At 33.9% G+C, this 17285-nt stretch overlaps 1 protein-coding gene across 36 annotated transcripts in view; it reads left to right on the top strand.

Annotated features, from left to right (window-relative positions):
- The window catches only part of NRXN1 (neurexin 1), a 1076423-nt gene that overhangs the window by 740893 nt on the left and 318245 nt on the right, over positions 1–17285 (top strand). For all 36 annotated transcript variants that reach the window (XM_076000758.1, XM_076000757.1, XM_020288575.2 and 33 more), the window contains one exon: positions 6370–6551. In XM_076000758.1, the coding sequence (XP_075856873.1) occupies positions 6370–6551 (182 nt within the window). The remainder of the gene's footprint in view (positions 1–6369; positions 6552–17285) is intronic.

The following is a 17285-nucleotide window of genomic DNA, read 5'->3' as shown; positions in this document are numbered from 1 at the left end:
GATTTTTATATTATATATATTAGTTGGCCAATTAATTTCTTTCTATTTTTATGGTAGAGACAGGGTCTCGCTCAGGCTGGTTTTGAACTCCTGACCTTGAGCAATCCGCCCGCCTCGGCCTCCCAGAGTGCTAGGATTACAGGCATGAGCCACCGCGCCTGGCCTCTTCTTGCTATTTTGAAATGTACAATACAATATTGTTAACCATAGTCTCCCTACTATGCAATAGAACACCAGAACTCATTCCTCCTAACTGTAACTTTTAGCTATTGGCCAATCTTTCTATCTTGAATATAATTTTGGCTGTTTTGATAAGGATTTCATTATTTGGGAATTATCTAAACTCTTCTGAGCATTTTCTGTTTTTATCTGATTGAGAATACAGGGCCTGTGTCTAAACAATTTCAGTGACATGTCATGTTTCTTACCTCCTTTCATTTATTAAAAATGTACTTGCCATTTTTCTCAAAGATGTACTGGTAAAAACCTTGTCTCATTCTCCAGTCTCTTTAATTAGCTGTAATATATTTGCCAAGTCTGCCAAGTCTGCCTCTTCCATCAGGAGCCTGAACTTATGATAGTCTGTGTTCTCATTTTTCTTTCTTAGTATTTTTGTACCCTTGGATGCGTGTATATTATCGAGGGCTGTCTCTTACTTCTCAGTATTGGTAATTACTGTAATCAATTTTTAGATTTAGAATTGGTTTCATATTATAGGTAGGGAATCCTATTATTCTGATTCCATTAGTCTCTCCTAATATAATATTCACTTTTCCTGAATTTTTAATACTCTTATATGAACTTTTAGGAATTAGAAAATCATAGTGCTCAGTTTGATGAAATACTTCCTTCTGATCTTGCAGAGAATTTATAATAATTTAGAAAGAAAATAAACTGTAATTAGTTGTTGCTTTAGTGATTGAGATTTTTTTCTAAGTTTCACCAGTTTAGAAATTTTACCCTGATATAAACTCTCTTTGCATATAAGGTTGTCTTCTCTTTGCTTTTGCTTTTTATGAATGTTACTCCAAAGAATTCTTTCACATATATAGAAATTGTTTAGAAAATTTAAATTTAACAACAATATCTTGGCAAAGTTGTAGGACGAATAATGGTTCTCCTTATTTATAATTATTTTACTTTTAATGTCCATCTGACTGCCTGGAAACTTTTACTGGAAAAAGTGTTATATCTCTATTACATTTAATCGGAGCATAATGGTCTGAATGTTTCATGTTGGCTACACGATGACATTTGAAGAATTATAGGCTTTCAGATGTAACCTTTTATTCATATACTTATGAGTTAGAAGCCAATCTATTCAGAAGTTAATTATATTATTGTTCAGGTAGCAAGGATCCAGAGCCACCAATAATCAAGCAGACCTGTACATACTGATTGGTTTTCTTTTTCAGAAAGGTTCAATCTACTTGGGGAAATAAATTAGTCTTTGCAGAAACAAGGTGAGACCGAAGGGGGGCACATTTAGGGGAGGGACAGTTAGCAAGAAAGAGCAGGAGGGGAGAGAGCCCTTTGTGTAAATAGTATGTTCAATAAGATCTAAAAATATTTTTTATTATAACATCACAGGCAATTCAAACATTTGAAATAGGAACCCATGTATGATTCTTACAAACATGTATTACAGTGTAAAATATGTTGACACTTCTTAATTTGTGTCTGAAGCTCCAGCTTTGTTAATGAATTTGGAGTGAGTAATATAGACTTGCTGCACAACTTAAATGTGAACATTACTGAAAACCACTTTAAGTTTAAGTCATTCATACATCCAGTGATTTGATGGACATCAAGGTTAATTGGCAATAAATTCATTAGTAGTCATGGCATTGATGTTTTAGTGCTTGCCCTATAGAAACATGTGTGAATAAAAAAGGTGGCACATTCCTCAATCTTCTTCTTCATATTGGAACTGTGATTAAGATGTACTGCTACTGCACATTTAATTTTTATATAATGAAATAAAACGTGTTTATGTAAAATAAAATTTTAAAAATAAAGCTAGTTTGCAGTTTATTTTATGTAGACTTTCTCCTTTATTGCATGGTCAGGTAAATTTGTTTTGCAACATGCTATAAATCTCATCATACTAGATGTTTTATTGTGATGAACTAATATCCTTTTTCTCATGAAAGGTCTTGTGTGATATAATTTAATATCCCTTCCATTGTTAACTATTAGTGAACATAAATAATAATATAATGGATTTCTGTGAAAAAGTGTTAATCAAAGAATGGAAATGAAAAGATTAATACAAATTACAATGTAGGAACCTAATTTTTAAAAAAGCATTAGATTTAAACACAAGTTTAATCTAATTAAATTTAAACACAAGTTTGACATACATGCAACTTTTCTAAAGCCTTTTGCATTAAAATAAAACAACAGTGTCGCAGTGTTAGTTATTTTATATTTTTACAAAACATACATCATTACATAATGCCTATTCTCTCTAAAATTTGGGGGCGTTTACCATATGCCAGGAACTGGATGTTATTATGCAATATCTCATTTAATTCTGGCAGAAGCTCTATAAGATAGTATTGCTATCCCCATTTTTTTAGACAAGAAACCTAAGACAGAATAAATTGCTTAATCAACATCATGGGGCTAATAAATGATACAGCTAGAAGTTGAACCTGGGTCTCTCTGAGGCCAGAATTTACATTCATAATTTCTAACTGATTCTGCTGCAGTAAGTACACTATGTCCTTGGTTCAGAAAGATGCATGTTAAATGAGGTAGATATTGAAACTTTAGTCATATATTTGATTATGAGAGTAATTTTCTAGCTTGTTGGAAAGAGGGCTTTAAGAATATAGATTTTTGTCAAGCATGACGCAAAGTGAGTTTTTAGAAAAAGAATCCAGAATGTTTATAGGGGTACATAGAAGAAAGCTGGGGAGTGGGCCTGGACATCTAATTCTCTCATTTACTATGGAATTGTGCTAATGAGTATAATACAATGCACTGCCATGCATAGAAAAGAAAAAGAAAGACTGCTCTCCAGATATATATGTAAAAGAAGGTAACTAGAAATAATTGCCATGTTTGGCAGACAGTAGTTGCAATAATTTTGCTTTGTTTTGGTGAAACCTAAAGATCTACAAAGTCATAAGCAGGACAAATTAATTGTTAATTGCATGCTAGCTGCCATCTTACAATTATTGAAAGGTTAAAGTATGAGATGAAATAAAATCTAAAGTAATGATATTTGTATTGTGACATTTATGTTTTTGAAAATAAAACCTTTTCAATTATCATCCTCAAGTTCTGTAACTGAGCAACTAGAAACTTTCATAGTTCTATAAGTTTGGGAAATGTACCCTAACTAAATGTTAATCTACATATATTAAATGTTCTGTCATTTCACATTTATATGTTATTTTTCTCTTTTTAAAAGCACTGTGAGGTGAAAGGAGAGTATATGATAATGAGGTGCAAATGCCACTTTATGGATATAAGACATTAGAATATGATAACAGTTGGCCTTGATAAATTCAGATTGACATATCCAATTAACTTTTCCTTGACTGTCTTGTTATGATAACAGAAACTTTTCTGTAATAAAAAATACACACACACACACACACACACACACACACACATATATACTGGAATAGGAATCTGGATACTAGATTTTGTACCAGTTCTGCCACTTAACCAAGTATGCAACTTTAGATAACAAGTCAATCCTTATGATTAAATGCCCTCAAATATAACACGGAAGCAATGTTTGCCCTACTTTTTATGTATAAGTAAAGAAAAAATGAGAAATTCATTGTGAAAGTGATTTTTAAGGTTAAAAATTACTATTTAATTCAAGCTAATGTTGCTTTATAATGCTAACTCATTCTTGTAATTCTGGAAAACATCTGAATTCTTAGATATAATTTATGTCGTTAAATATTAATAGTATCTCTAGTTTTGAACATTTTCCTTATTTCACATGAAATACATAGTCATTAGAGAGCAAAGTTAATTAAAAAGGGGAAAATGAATTAATGATTAAGCATCAGCACGGAGTTAGCCATCCTCCTTTTAAAGCAATCTCCACTTTTATATGTTCTTGCTCTATTTTTATTGACACAGGCTTTACTGAAAAAGTTAATACATAATCATCTTCAACAATTATCCAGCAGAAAAATATTTTTCAAATAGTATTTCTTTATTAATATTATAGTGAACAAGCTTTTGATGATGTAGAACATAAATGGCTCAGGAAACCTCTGGCATTTCTGATACACAGTCTGTATATTCTGAATTTTCTTTGCTTGCACACTGACTGATACCTTTGAAATATGACTTACCTTTTCTCATTTTTGAGAGATAAACTACTTTCATGCATTGGTATCTAAAAAAATTAATAGAAAATGCACTGCCTCTATACCATCGCATTTTAATCGTATTCTGGTTTATCACTTTTACATTCAATTCTTTCCTGACATGTTTCTTGGGACAAATCTATATACCAAGGCCTTTTTAACCATCATGTATAATATGCATATTGCAGAGGTCTTTGAAGTGTTTTAAGGGCCTGTGGAAATGTGTGAGACAGAAAGCAAAGAATGGTTGCCTCCAAAACACAGCCACAAAATCAATATTATCAGCTTTTTAGTTAAATGTACACAAATGTGATAGTAGCTCAGCTTCATTTAATTGGTAATCATAGAAATTTAATTTATAGATGTCTTGAAAACATACTGCTGTACACACAATGTTTATATATAAATGTTACTCTTGGTAGAAGATGTTTTTCCATTAACACAAGATGTTTTGTGGCCTAATTGGTAATATCCTCATTACTGCTTTCCTTACCATGTTAGTCACCTAGTAGATGTATTAGGGTTCCTCAGAGAAACAGAACCAATAGGACATATGTGTGTATGCGTGTACATGTATGTATGTACATGTATATATATGATCTACAAACTGCAAGCTGGAAAACCAGGAAAGCTGGTGGTATAGTTTGAAGGCCTAAGAACCAAAAAAAGCAATGCTGTAGATGCGAGTTTAGGTCTGAAGGTGTGAGAACAAGAAGCCACAAAGGCAGGAGAAGAACAATGTCCAAGTTTAGGCCGTCAGGCAGAGGAAGAAGAAAAAACTCCAACCTTTCCCTTTTTGTTTGATTCAGGCTCTCAACTGATTAGATGATGTCTACCAATTCAAATGCTAACCTCTTCCAGAAACACCCTCACAGATATACCCACTAATAATGTCTCACCAGATATCTGGGCATCCCTATAGCTGAGTCAAGTTGAAGCATAAAATTATCTATCACAGTAGGTAAACAATAAATATGTGTTGACATCTTCTGTTATTGAAAGGTCACTCTCCCCTCTATAAATTCTTCCTAACGGCTGTTCTTAGTCTAATTAAATAAACATTTCCATGGTCCCCTTTAGCATGGAGGAAGTTCTCTTCTCCCTTATATAAATCTTTTCATGTCTCTTCCAAATATTCTTATTTGAGGAATTCATTTTGTTTCATTAATGAGAGATGCCAGTGGTGCAATGAGGTAGGACTGTAGTACATTAGATGCTGAGTGAATTTCTTCGGAACAAAACTCTTTTTAAATTAAGTCTCATAATTTACTGATATCACAACTATAAAGTAAAATTTGAGCACGCACAGAATGAGACCATGGCATTATTCTCAGGGATTTATGGCTAGTATTCATTTTGGTGGGGGGAGTGATTCTGAGTACTTTGAGTCTGAATAGTTTGACGGCTGCTAGATGTTGCTTGTTAAATAAGGACTGACTTCTATGGATGGGATCTATTCTCTGTATTTCCTTGATATTACTGCTGGGGCTTATGGCTACTCATCCACTGGTTATCATCTGTCACATGTGAATAGACCATTTCCCCGTAAAAGTTGGATTCAGAGCACATTTGTGATGATTTGCTCCACTGTGTGGTATGACCCTGTCACATCTATCTGCATGCAGCTCTTGTTTCAAAAACAAGTTGATATATGTTTCTGCTGCCTTTTGGAAGTGTCCAGTTACTGTTTTCTACTAAACTATTTCTTAAAAACCAGCAGGAAAAAATAAAGCCTCCTTACATTTCATGTTTGTCCAACTCAATGGAAAAAGCAGCAATCTATGTTTTTTTTCTGAAACACCTGTTGGTAAATTTAGTAAGTGCATTAAAAACGGAGTTGCCTCTCTATTTCTTTTAAAACAACTCTGCCCACTTTGTTGAGCATGGTTTCTTGAAATGTGTGATGTGCTTTGCCATAGTTTTGTATGTAAAGTCAATACTTTACTGATATGTCAACATAATAAGCATTGCTAAACGTGTGGACTCGATGTATTTGGACTGATTGGTTTTGCTTTTTGTTTTACAGCTGGGACAACGTATATCTTTAGCAAAGGTGGTGGACAAATCACATATAAGTGGCCCCCTAATGACCGGCCCAGTACACGAGCAGACAGACTGGCCATAGGGTTTAGCACTGTTCAGAAAGAAGCTGTATTGGTGCGTGTGGACAGTTCTTCAGGCTTGGGGGACTACCTAGAACTGCATATAGTAAGTACTTTTTGAATATACTCAGCTTTTACATTTTACTGTTAGCTTTTTGTAAATAATTTATAATTTTGACTCTTGGACATTTTCTTTTCCCAGAAGCTAGTACTTTGTTGTAGAAAATATGAATACAATCTAGAGATAATAAGACTTTATACCTATTACTATTGGTAAGCATCCTCTGCAATAAAAAAAAAAAAAGACTATTTTGTTTTCTTTTTCATTGTGAATCCCTTCAATTTTGTGTTCACAAAGATTTTTTTGTGGGGGAGCAATTTTAGTGTCTTTAGGGAAGTTGGCCAAATTAATAAAATATTAGTTATTGCTGAGTAGGTGCTATGCTATCTGGCTGGAAGCAGGAGGTTGTGATACTGGTGACATCCAAAGATCTGGATTCAGTGTCCTTATTTCTTTTCTCACCAGAAAAAACAATTGTACAAAGTTACCTGAAATGAAAGGGAGAGGGAAAGGCACTTTAAGAATCTTTGAGGATATGAAAGAAAATGGCAAAAAGATTCTTTCTATGCCATTTTGTACTCATTTTGATACAAAAGTGTCAAGGAATTCAATGGATTCTTACCATTTATGTCCTGGGACCATTCCTATTTCTCTAAATTCTTAGCCTCCCACAATAATTTACTCAGCACATAGTTGATGGCAAAGAGTAGTTTGTGAATGAAAAGCTTTCTTTTCCTTTTAAAGTTGCCATAATCGACTTTATAGCCCTGGAACTCTTTGTTCTATCTCTGGATTTAAAAAAAAGTACTAATGAGGATGGTAGCAACTCTTTATCTCCTAATTTCCTTGCATTATTTGTAAAGAAGGGCACACACCCTTTTAGTGTTAAGAGATATTAATATTTTAGCAATATATCAAACTAACAAGCATATGAATGTGTCACATATTCAAAAACTCTAAAGGGTTCATATCATCATAGTTCTTGGTCTAAAGTCTCTATCCTCTGGAAGATTTCAGAAGAAGCAAATAAGACTCTCCATTCTCTTTTTTATCCTTGGTGTACAATTTAGCTCCACTGTACTAAGTGATTATGTAAATTTATTTTATTTGTTTGTCTCTATCCCTATAAGTTTTCCCTTTATCAGTACTCCTTCCTCAAAGGACATTTGATTACATCATACCATGTTTTTTTCCTGTTAGAAAGTGGCCTTCAGACACTAGTTCTAAAATAATTAAGAAAAACCACCAACTACCAAACTACATTAACATAGTCTTTTACAAGGTTTTAATTCTCAAAGATTTTATTAGTTTATTTTCTTAATTTTAATTTCCATTATACTTCTGGAATTTCCAATAAGATGAGTAGGAATTTACACTGACCACAAGGGCTAAATTCATTGCTAATCTTGGAAAAATGAAACAAAACAAAGCAATGATAACAAAAAAACCTCAGCACAGCCATTATTGAACCATCATAAATTTTCAATTTAAAATGCAGTTGTCAAAATGGGAACTCTAGGAAAGTAATTTCAGCTGCCTTTTAGCAAATATGAAACAATCAAAATTGAAAGCATCTGGATGTTTATGGCATCATAAATAAATGATCAATTAAGATAAACTTAACTAGTGCAGTAAGGAATCTTGCTGTTTGGAGTAATCTGAACTTTCAAAATATATTTACCCAGTAGTTCTGACTTAAGTGCTTGCTACTTTAAGAAAATAAATAAATAAAAATGAAAACAAGAGCCTTTTTCCTTCTAAAAGAAATTACTTATTGATCCATAACAATTACACTTTTAGCCTGAGAAAAGGTTCTACAATGATCACTTTCAAATCATACAGGGCTGTTATTGAATTACTCAAACCACAGTTGTTTATTTTATGGTCAAAGGGTTTTGGTCTACAATAATAGGTACATCTTTCCAATTTTGTCCAAAAGTGGGCTTAGGGTCCTTTCGTTAGTAAAGAATTGACTTTCTAGATGTCCATACCAGCTCAGTACCCTCCACTTCTCTTTTACCAGCTATAAAGTAGTTACATATCAGGGTTTCTGAGAGCTGCCCTGTGTGGGCCTCCTTGTTCCTGCGTCTCCTCTCTCAGGCTTGCCTGGCCATTCTCTTTGGGTTCAGTGCTTGTCTCTACATACTGTTTCTCTCTGACTTGATATATTCAAAATCGCCCTTACTATTAAAGCATGTGCTTCACTGGGAAATAAATATTAATTCCTTGGACTTCCCAAATACTGCTGTTTGTCAGCCCTATCCACTCCTGCAGTGACTGGTAGGACCCAGCTGTAGTCCAGATGTGGCTAAATAAAATTCTTTCATTGCTTACAAGAGAGGATCAACCATTAGTGATTTAATAAGTTGTTTATATGGAGACAAGTCTTTCCATGTTTTAAACATATACTCACAATTAACATAAGTGGTTTTCTTTTTACTACTGAAGTTTACTTCTAACTCTTTTTCATAATGTTGGGTACATGGAATGAGAAGAAGAGAAAGACAAATTAGAATTTAAAAGGCAAAAAAAAAGAAGGCAAGCAGAAAGGAAGGAAGGAAAAAGGGAAGGAGAGACGGAGGAAAGAAGGGAGGAAAAGGGAAAGGAAGTGTGTAAGGTCACAAGACAAGGGACACAGGATGCCTGTGGGTGACAGATGGAGAACTATTCTTAATATTAATAATCAGGTTTGAGAATATTCAAGTCTGTTTTATCAAATTATTTGAGTACTTTTGAGTCCATGTTGGTTTTCCCCCCAAAAATTATTCTACTTCTTTCAGGGTAGGAAATTAAAAGGAAAATAAGATTTATAGAATTTTAGATTATTACTGTTGTTTGATTTTGGTTTGTGAATATAACTGACATAAAAATTAACCTAATTGGTATAATAGATGATATTTTTTATCTATAAAAGTTAGACATTGTAATTATCTAATAAACTGTCAGGAAATTTTTATAAGCTTTTAAAGTCAGCAAAGTATAAACTGTAGACATTGTATTTAAAAATCTTATTTTCATTCTTAATTGATAAAGCTAATAAAGTAGAATGTTGATTGCATCTATTAAAAGATGCTGCATTCTTGCTGAAATATATAATGCCGTTTCAATTAGATTAATTTTAAAATTCTGATTGGCACATAATTTCAATGAAGATTTGAATATTTGACATGGCTTATCATCCCCTTTTTCAGAATGATCATGTTGGATTTTACTTGAAAATGTAATCATATTTAAATTTGATTAACTGTACTCTTAAAAATGTAATAACTTGGAATAAAATGGTTTTTGCATGAGGTAGCCTAATTTGGATAGATTTTTAAAAAATTAATATCAATGCTACCACTGTTAACCTCAATGCCATATGATATTACCATTGAAATTGTAAGGTTTTATGCAGGGATGAGGGGAAGACAAAGACACAAAATGAGGAGCAATTAGTATAGTACCTAGAATATCAGTACTCAGTAAATATTTTCTGAAAGAATTTAATAGATTTAGTGAATTATACATCGGAAACAGTGCAGTTTAGAATAAGTATAGACCCTCAAACTTTTAATAGTGAAAGTAAAGGCACAGTTTAGTTTCTATTTAACTCTGAGAAAGTCATTTAACTTCTTGTTTACAATATAGAAAAAGTATAGCACTTGATATACAGCAGCTATTATTGAAAAGTTGCAAATTTTAATTGATGTGTTCTGAAATCTTCAACTAAGAATTACCGTAGTTGGTTGTTTAGACAAATTCTATGGTGAAAAATTTTGTTGAATAAATGATTCTCTCTTTTTATAATTACCTTATTTATTGTAGTGCACTTTTATTATGAATTGTTCTCTCTTAATTTCATACCTATTCCTTATTTCCAAATAGAAACAAACTTTCAGATGGCAAAGAACATGATATGTAACAACGATTATGATTAAAAAGAAAAATAATATAGAAATGTGGCTTTTCATCATTTATTTCAGTACATGTTAGAAGCTTGCCCAGAAATATTTATTGAGCAACTAATATGGCCCAGGCCTATGTTAGGCTTTGTGGATACAAACTAAATAGGCTGGCCACTTGAAACCTGCCTCAGTAGATATTTGTTGGGTAAATAAATGAACCAGCCAGCTGAGATCCTCATCAAGAGGTAGCTTAGATTAGTTACAGTAGAAATTTTACTCTATAGTGTAAATTTTACTCTACTGGTATTTTACTGTGTAATTACTGTGTAATTACAGTATAATTTACTGTGTAATTTACAGTGTAAATTTTACTCTACTGGTATTTCTTAGTATTTCTCTGTCATGGTATTCATTTCTCCTTCTTGCAGTTCTTATTTGGATAGTCTTTGTAAGAACAATGAACAAATGACAGCTTTTTAAGATAAAGAACATAAAGAAGTGACTTGTAAAATGTAAAATGTTATACTATACACATTTAAATTACTGATATTGGGAATGACTTAATCTATATTGAATAAAATAATTTCTTAGAAGCAATGAGCAAAAATTGAGCTCAATGTTTTATGGTTTATAAGATATATCTAGAAATTTTACCAATCTTGTCACCTCTCTTGTGTATCAGTTTAGTGGTGTTAATTGGAAATTACTTAACCCCTCTCTGACTTAATGAAGAAACCCACTACCAATGTGGGCTCTTCCACTGTGATGAATATTAAAAGGGTACTTTGGTTCTGACCAGAGGAAATGTTGTGAAGGGTGAAGGAGAGGATGAGTGAAGAGTGTTCTTTGAAATCCTTTTATCTTGGGAGCATGAAACAGCATTGCAAATTTGATGAGTGGAATTGTTGCACGTATTTGCCTTAAGTGTTTCTTCTTTGTACTTTGCTGGGTCAGAAGCCTTATTTTGAAAGCAACCTCTTAATTGATTTTGATTTAGAAATACACCTTTTGATCAGTGTTTTTCGTATAGACTAGAAACGGTGTATTTATAGTAAATGTTACCTGTCCCAAAATAACATCAATATTGATGACATGTCAAATCTTTCTCATCTTTTTCTGCCTCTCTCCATTTTACATTATTTATCTTACTGCTTTATTAAGATTCAATTCAAAATGTCTTTTTAAAGTCAGTAATTACACATGGGTTCATACCTATATCAACAAGATAAAACCCAACTATTCCCCCTCAGGCTTTTCTTGAGTTAAAATTATGTTCCACCTGAAATGTTCTTTCTAATCAACAGATTCATTTTTTATAAGGGTTTCACTTTGCCATATAGCATTTAAATACAATCCTGTAAATCATATGCAGTGGATATTTTGCTTGGCTTTGTTTTCGTGGTTCTTATGTTAGAGAACATGTGGCCTATTTGACTAGAATTTTAAAAGAAAGACTAGAATAATGTATTTTTACCATATATTGAAAAACTCTTGTCTAAGCTTCTAAGGTGTGAAAGTTATCTTTGGAGAAATTGCAAGAAGTAATGGTCAAATTTCTAATGGTTTAAGTGCTATCCGAATATGTGAAAATAGTCTCTACTTACTTGGGGAGGAGGGCAGATGCATCAATACAAACTCCTCCCTTCATCCTTTCCCTGTGGAAGTTAATTCAATTTCTCAACTTCTAACTTACTGCTTACTGGTTGTCATTTTGGTGTGTCATTTAATCTCTCTCATTTTGGTTTCTAGATTTCTTTCTTTCTTTGTTTCTTTCTTCTCTTCTCTTTTATTTTCTTTTTTTTTTTTTTTTTTTTTTTTTTTTTTGAGACAAGTTGTAGCTCTGTTGCTTGGGCTAGAGTCCAATGGCAGCATTATAGCTTACTGCAAACTCCCAGGTTCAAGCAATCCTCTTCCCTCAGCCTCGCGAGTAGCTGGGACTACAGGCTCACACCACCACACCTGGCTAATTTCTCTATTTTTTGTAGAGACAGGATCTTCTTGCTCAGGCTGCTCTGGAACACCTGGCCTCAAGCAATCATCCTGCCTGGGCCTCCCAAAGTGCTAGGATTATAGGTGTGAGCCACTACGGCTGGCCTGGTTTCTAGATTTCTAAAATTATATCCTCCTCTGAAATTATTGCTGTGAAATTTAATAAAAGAGAGAAAATAGCAATTTCTGTGTGCACCTCCTCAGTTCACATGCTTATCAATTAGATGCTTATGCTACTGCCTTCTCAGTTAACCTTCTGTCTCTATTCTGAATACTTTTCAATCCATTGTGCATACCGTGTCAGGTTAATTTTCTAAACTGCTTCTTTGATCGTGTTATTCCTTTGTTAAAACACATTTATGCCTACACAACTTGGTACAGGTAAAGGCAAATTCTATACCTAAAGTTTAATGTCCTCGGCATTCCAGTCTCAGTTTTCCTTTTCATGTCTGTTTTCCACATTTTTCTACTTATCTTTCCACTTGAGTAAAATGTATTAACCCATTTTTTAAAAATGGGCTTCCTCTTGTCTTCTATTTCTAATTCCTGTCCAAAGATTTCTTCCCATTCTCTCTCACTAGTTAGATTCTACTCAGTCATCTAGGTTTTTATTCTAAAGTTGGATGTTTTCAGGGTTGGCCCTGAGATCCTTGTGCAGCTAAGCTAGCAGAAAGAAGTTAAGACTCAGGAGTTTCTTTGGAACAACTGCAGAAACAAATCCCAAGGCATTACCTAGCTGAAGAAGCTCTTGTCCCTTGATTCTGCTCCATTCTGTCATCACCACTCTTCTTGCCTCTTTGCTTTGTGCTGAGCCCCTAGTTATTAATATTTTACAGAATGGCTTCAAATTCATTCTAAGTTAGTGTTGAGTTGCCTTGGCATGCCCCGTTGTCTTATGCTAGGCTGTCAAAACAAGTGTCTTCTTGTTGAATCCTCTCTAACTACTGACTATACCTTCATTTCTTCTGTAGCTACTATTAGTATTTTAAAAACTATACCTTTGAGAAATACTAGTTTTGGCTAATTCACCATAGCATTACTGATCAATAATCTGTACTGTAGGTGATTAGTTTTTTTATTTATGTGAAACAAATTTCCCCTCATTTTAGCAGTTTAAAACAGCCAAACATTTATAATTTTATACTGGCTCAGGAATCCAAGAGCACCTCAGCTGGGCTATTAAGGATTTCTAGGAGAAGTAATGGTTAGGAACTCCTGTGCATAGAACATATCTGATATGTTCACTCTTATGATCCAGAGTCTGTGTGTCTCAGGAAGAAATGATGAGAACAATTGTAGCATAGGCAAGCAGGTTACTAAGAATGTAGGTGCTGCAGAAGTCTAAACACAATATAGATTGATAAAAAATAAAAGAAGGCCGGGCGCCGGTGGCTCACGCCTGTAATCCTAGCTCTCTGGGAGGCCGAGGCGGGCGGATTGCTCGAGGTCAGGAGTTCGAAACCAGCCTGAGCAAGAGCGAGACCCCGTCTCTACTATAAATAGAAAGAAATTAATTGGCCAACTAATATATACAAAAAATTAGCCGGCCATGGTGGCGCATGCCTGTAGTCCCAGCTACTCGGGAGGCTGAGGCAGGAGGATCGCTTGAGCCCAGGAGTTTGAGGTTGCTGTGAGCTAGGCTGACGCCATGGCACTCACTCTAGCCTGGGCAACAAAGCGAGACTCTGTCTCAAAAAAAAAAAAAAAAAAAAAAAAAAAAAAAAAAAAAATAAAAGAAATGAAAATATTGATTGAAGGTTAAGAACTAGTTTGGGGAATGCATACTAAATAAAGGGCCATTTGCACAATGATCAGGAAAACTCTTTACACAAAGAAAGCCCTGAAAGCTATAACCAAAATGCAAGGCAGAGGTAGTTAAAAAATGAACCAGCATGGCAAGCATGTCAGCCAAAGGCCACAAACTGAGATAATGGTGATTCTATGGTCTTAGAATCCTGTTAATGCTGATGTTAGACCACACTAAACATGGGTAGTTTATTTCAACAAAGGAAGGAAATAGTACATATACTAAGTGCATATACTAGAGGATACTCAAGTTAATAGTAGGGACAATAATCAAAATTATAAATTAGAAGCAGAGAACTATAGATAATTTTGATAGGGCCTGAGAAAATTCTTTTGATGAAAATATGCATATTTTTAGAGTTGTGGAATGCAATTTGTGATGTCTTTAGGAGGTTACTTAGGAGATAGTGTGTTAGACCTGGGGATTCTTATGTTAGCAAGACAGAGGAGGCCTCTGCTTTCCTGAAGATCAGCTGGACAAATTGTTTAACCCCTTTGCCAACGAAGTGTATTCTTGATGAGGGGATATTCAATTGCCCTGGAAGAACATACTGCAAATAGGCTTCTAGGAGATGCTTTAATGGTAGGTTCTTTCTATCAAGAAAAAGCACTTCCTCCTGGACCTATCCCTTAAAACCTTCTTGCTCAATAAAGAGTGGAAATACAAGATTGAAAGACAAAAAAAGAAAAATTTTGGTGAAACATCCAAATTTCATTGATTAATAAGTATTTTGGTCCATGAAAATAACTTTATCTTAATAATCCTAAAATTTTACTCTGAACTTTAGTTCAAATGCTGTGACTGCTTATTCCCAAATGCACATCTCCAGGCCTGACATTTCCTCTGACCAGTGTACTAATATTTCCTACTGCTTACTCACCATCTCCACCCACATGTCTCAGAGGCATCTCAAACTTACCACATTTAAAACTGAGCTCATCATTCCCAAACCACACACCCATCTACACAATTATAGACTATAGCCTTGACATCTTTTACCTCTTGCTTGCTTTTACAACCTAATCAGTGTCTGACCGAATTCTAAAAATGTTCCTCAACATATACTGTCCAATAGAAATATAATGTGATGCATGTATGTAATTTTAAATTTTATAGTAATCACATTAGAGATAAAAAGATGAGATTAATTTTAACACATATAAATGACACCTGCACTAGAATGTTTATAGCAGCACAATTCTCAATTGCAAAGCTGTGGAAACAACCCAAGTGCCCATCAATTCATGAGTGGATTAATAAAATGTGGTATATGTATACCATGGAGTACTACTCAGCTTTAAGAAACAATGGTGATATAGCACCTCTTGTATATTCCTGGATATAGTTGGAACCTCTTCTACTAAGTGAAGTATCTCAAGAATGGAAATACAAGCACCACATGTACTCACCAGCAAATTGGTATTAACAGATCAACACCTAAGTGGACATATAGGAATAACATTTATTGGGTGTTGGGCAGGTGGGAGGGGAGGGGAGGGGATGGGTATATACAAACACAATGAGAGATATGCAACGTTTGGGGGATGGACACCCTTGAAGCTCTGACTCAAGGAGGGAGGGGGAGCATGGGCAATATACGTAACTTTAACACTTATACCCCCATAATATGCTAAAAGAAAAAAAAAGAAAAAGAAAAAAAAGAATATATGATCGATATATCTAAAAAGTATTATCACTTTAATATGTAATCAACATAAATTATTAGTATGTTTTATGTTATTTTTTCAATATATCTTTTTGAAATCCAATGTGTATTTTATACTTACAATCACCTTTCATCTAAGAATCTAAATATTCCATCAGTAGTACTTTACATTGTATTTCATTACATTTACAGTTGTAGAAGTAGATTCACAAACTTGAGTTATTCTCAACATACTTAAAATTTTTTCTCCATAATTGAATTGAGTATTGATTTTAAATTTGTATTTAAGTTAATTAAAATAAAATGTATTTTAAAATTTAATTTCTCAATCCCATTAGCCATATTTCAAATGATTAACATATGGCTACTGAATACTGTACTGAACAGCACAGTTTTAGAATTTATCTGCTTTCTTTGCATCCTGCTATTACTGCCTGAGTTTAATGGCCTCTTCTTGAACTGTTGCAACAGCATTCCAACTAATCTCTCTGTCTCCAAGGATCTTCCTCTTTCTAATCCATCTTCTGCACTGCTACCAGAATGATTGTTGTAAAATAAAAATTTGGTATTTCAACTTCTGGTTTCAAATGTTTCATTGCAGTGGGTCTCGACATCTTTTAGTTCAAGATACACTTGGCTGATAAAATTCATCTGCCTTTGGCAGTAATTTTGCTCCCTTAGGGTCTGCTTCCTGCTGAAAAAAAGTACTGGTAGTCTACCCATAATTTCACCCATATCCTCCCACTGCTTTGTGAGGGTGTGTCTCAACTCCTTACCTGGTAACAGGGCTCGTAAGAGATGGGCATGGGCTCCCTGTTCAGGCTATCAATTGGAAGCTCACCCATAGTATTCTTTAAATATTTGTCTCAATGCTTATTTAATGTAGAAAATAATTTTCTATTTATTGAAATTATAGACATAAGACACTTAGTAATTTACTTCTGAAGGACAACGTCAAACATCTGGAAAAAATGGCAGAAAATTCTTAAGCAATTTTTGTAGTTTTTGTACTCTCTTCTTTTTGTTGTTGTTGTTTGTTTTGGGGGGCAATTTTAAGAACCAGTCAAAATTTTGGATTTAGGTTAAATGTCTAAATTCTGATGGTAAATCTTCATTCATTTTGAACAGCATGATGCTGAGTAGCAGTAAAGTGTCATGAGGGCAGAGAATTTTATCTATTTTGTGCACCTTTGTATTCCCAGAGCTCAGCATGAACCTGGAATTTAGCATGTAAGCAATCAGTATTTGTTGAAATAATCTTTGGGTTCTAGAAGTTCTGCCAACTTAAACTGCCTATGTGTATTCTGAAAACATTCAAGGTCAATAGTTTGGTGCTGCTCAGGTCAAGGGCACTATCTCCTACTTACATTATGAGTGGGTCAGAGATACAAGTATGAGCTTACTACTAGGGTGTTTGCAATTTATTTGTT

The sequence above is a fragment of the Microcebus murinus genome, chromosome 3 (genome assembly GCF_040939455.1).
Source record: "Microcebus murinus isolate Inina chromosome 3, M.murinus_Inina_mat1.0, whole genome shotgun sequence".
NCBI lineage: Eukaryota > Metazoa > Chordata > Mammalia > Primates > Cheirogaleidae > Microcebus > Microcebus murinus.
This window is presented reverse-complemented; position numbering and strand designations above follow the sequence as displayed.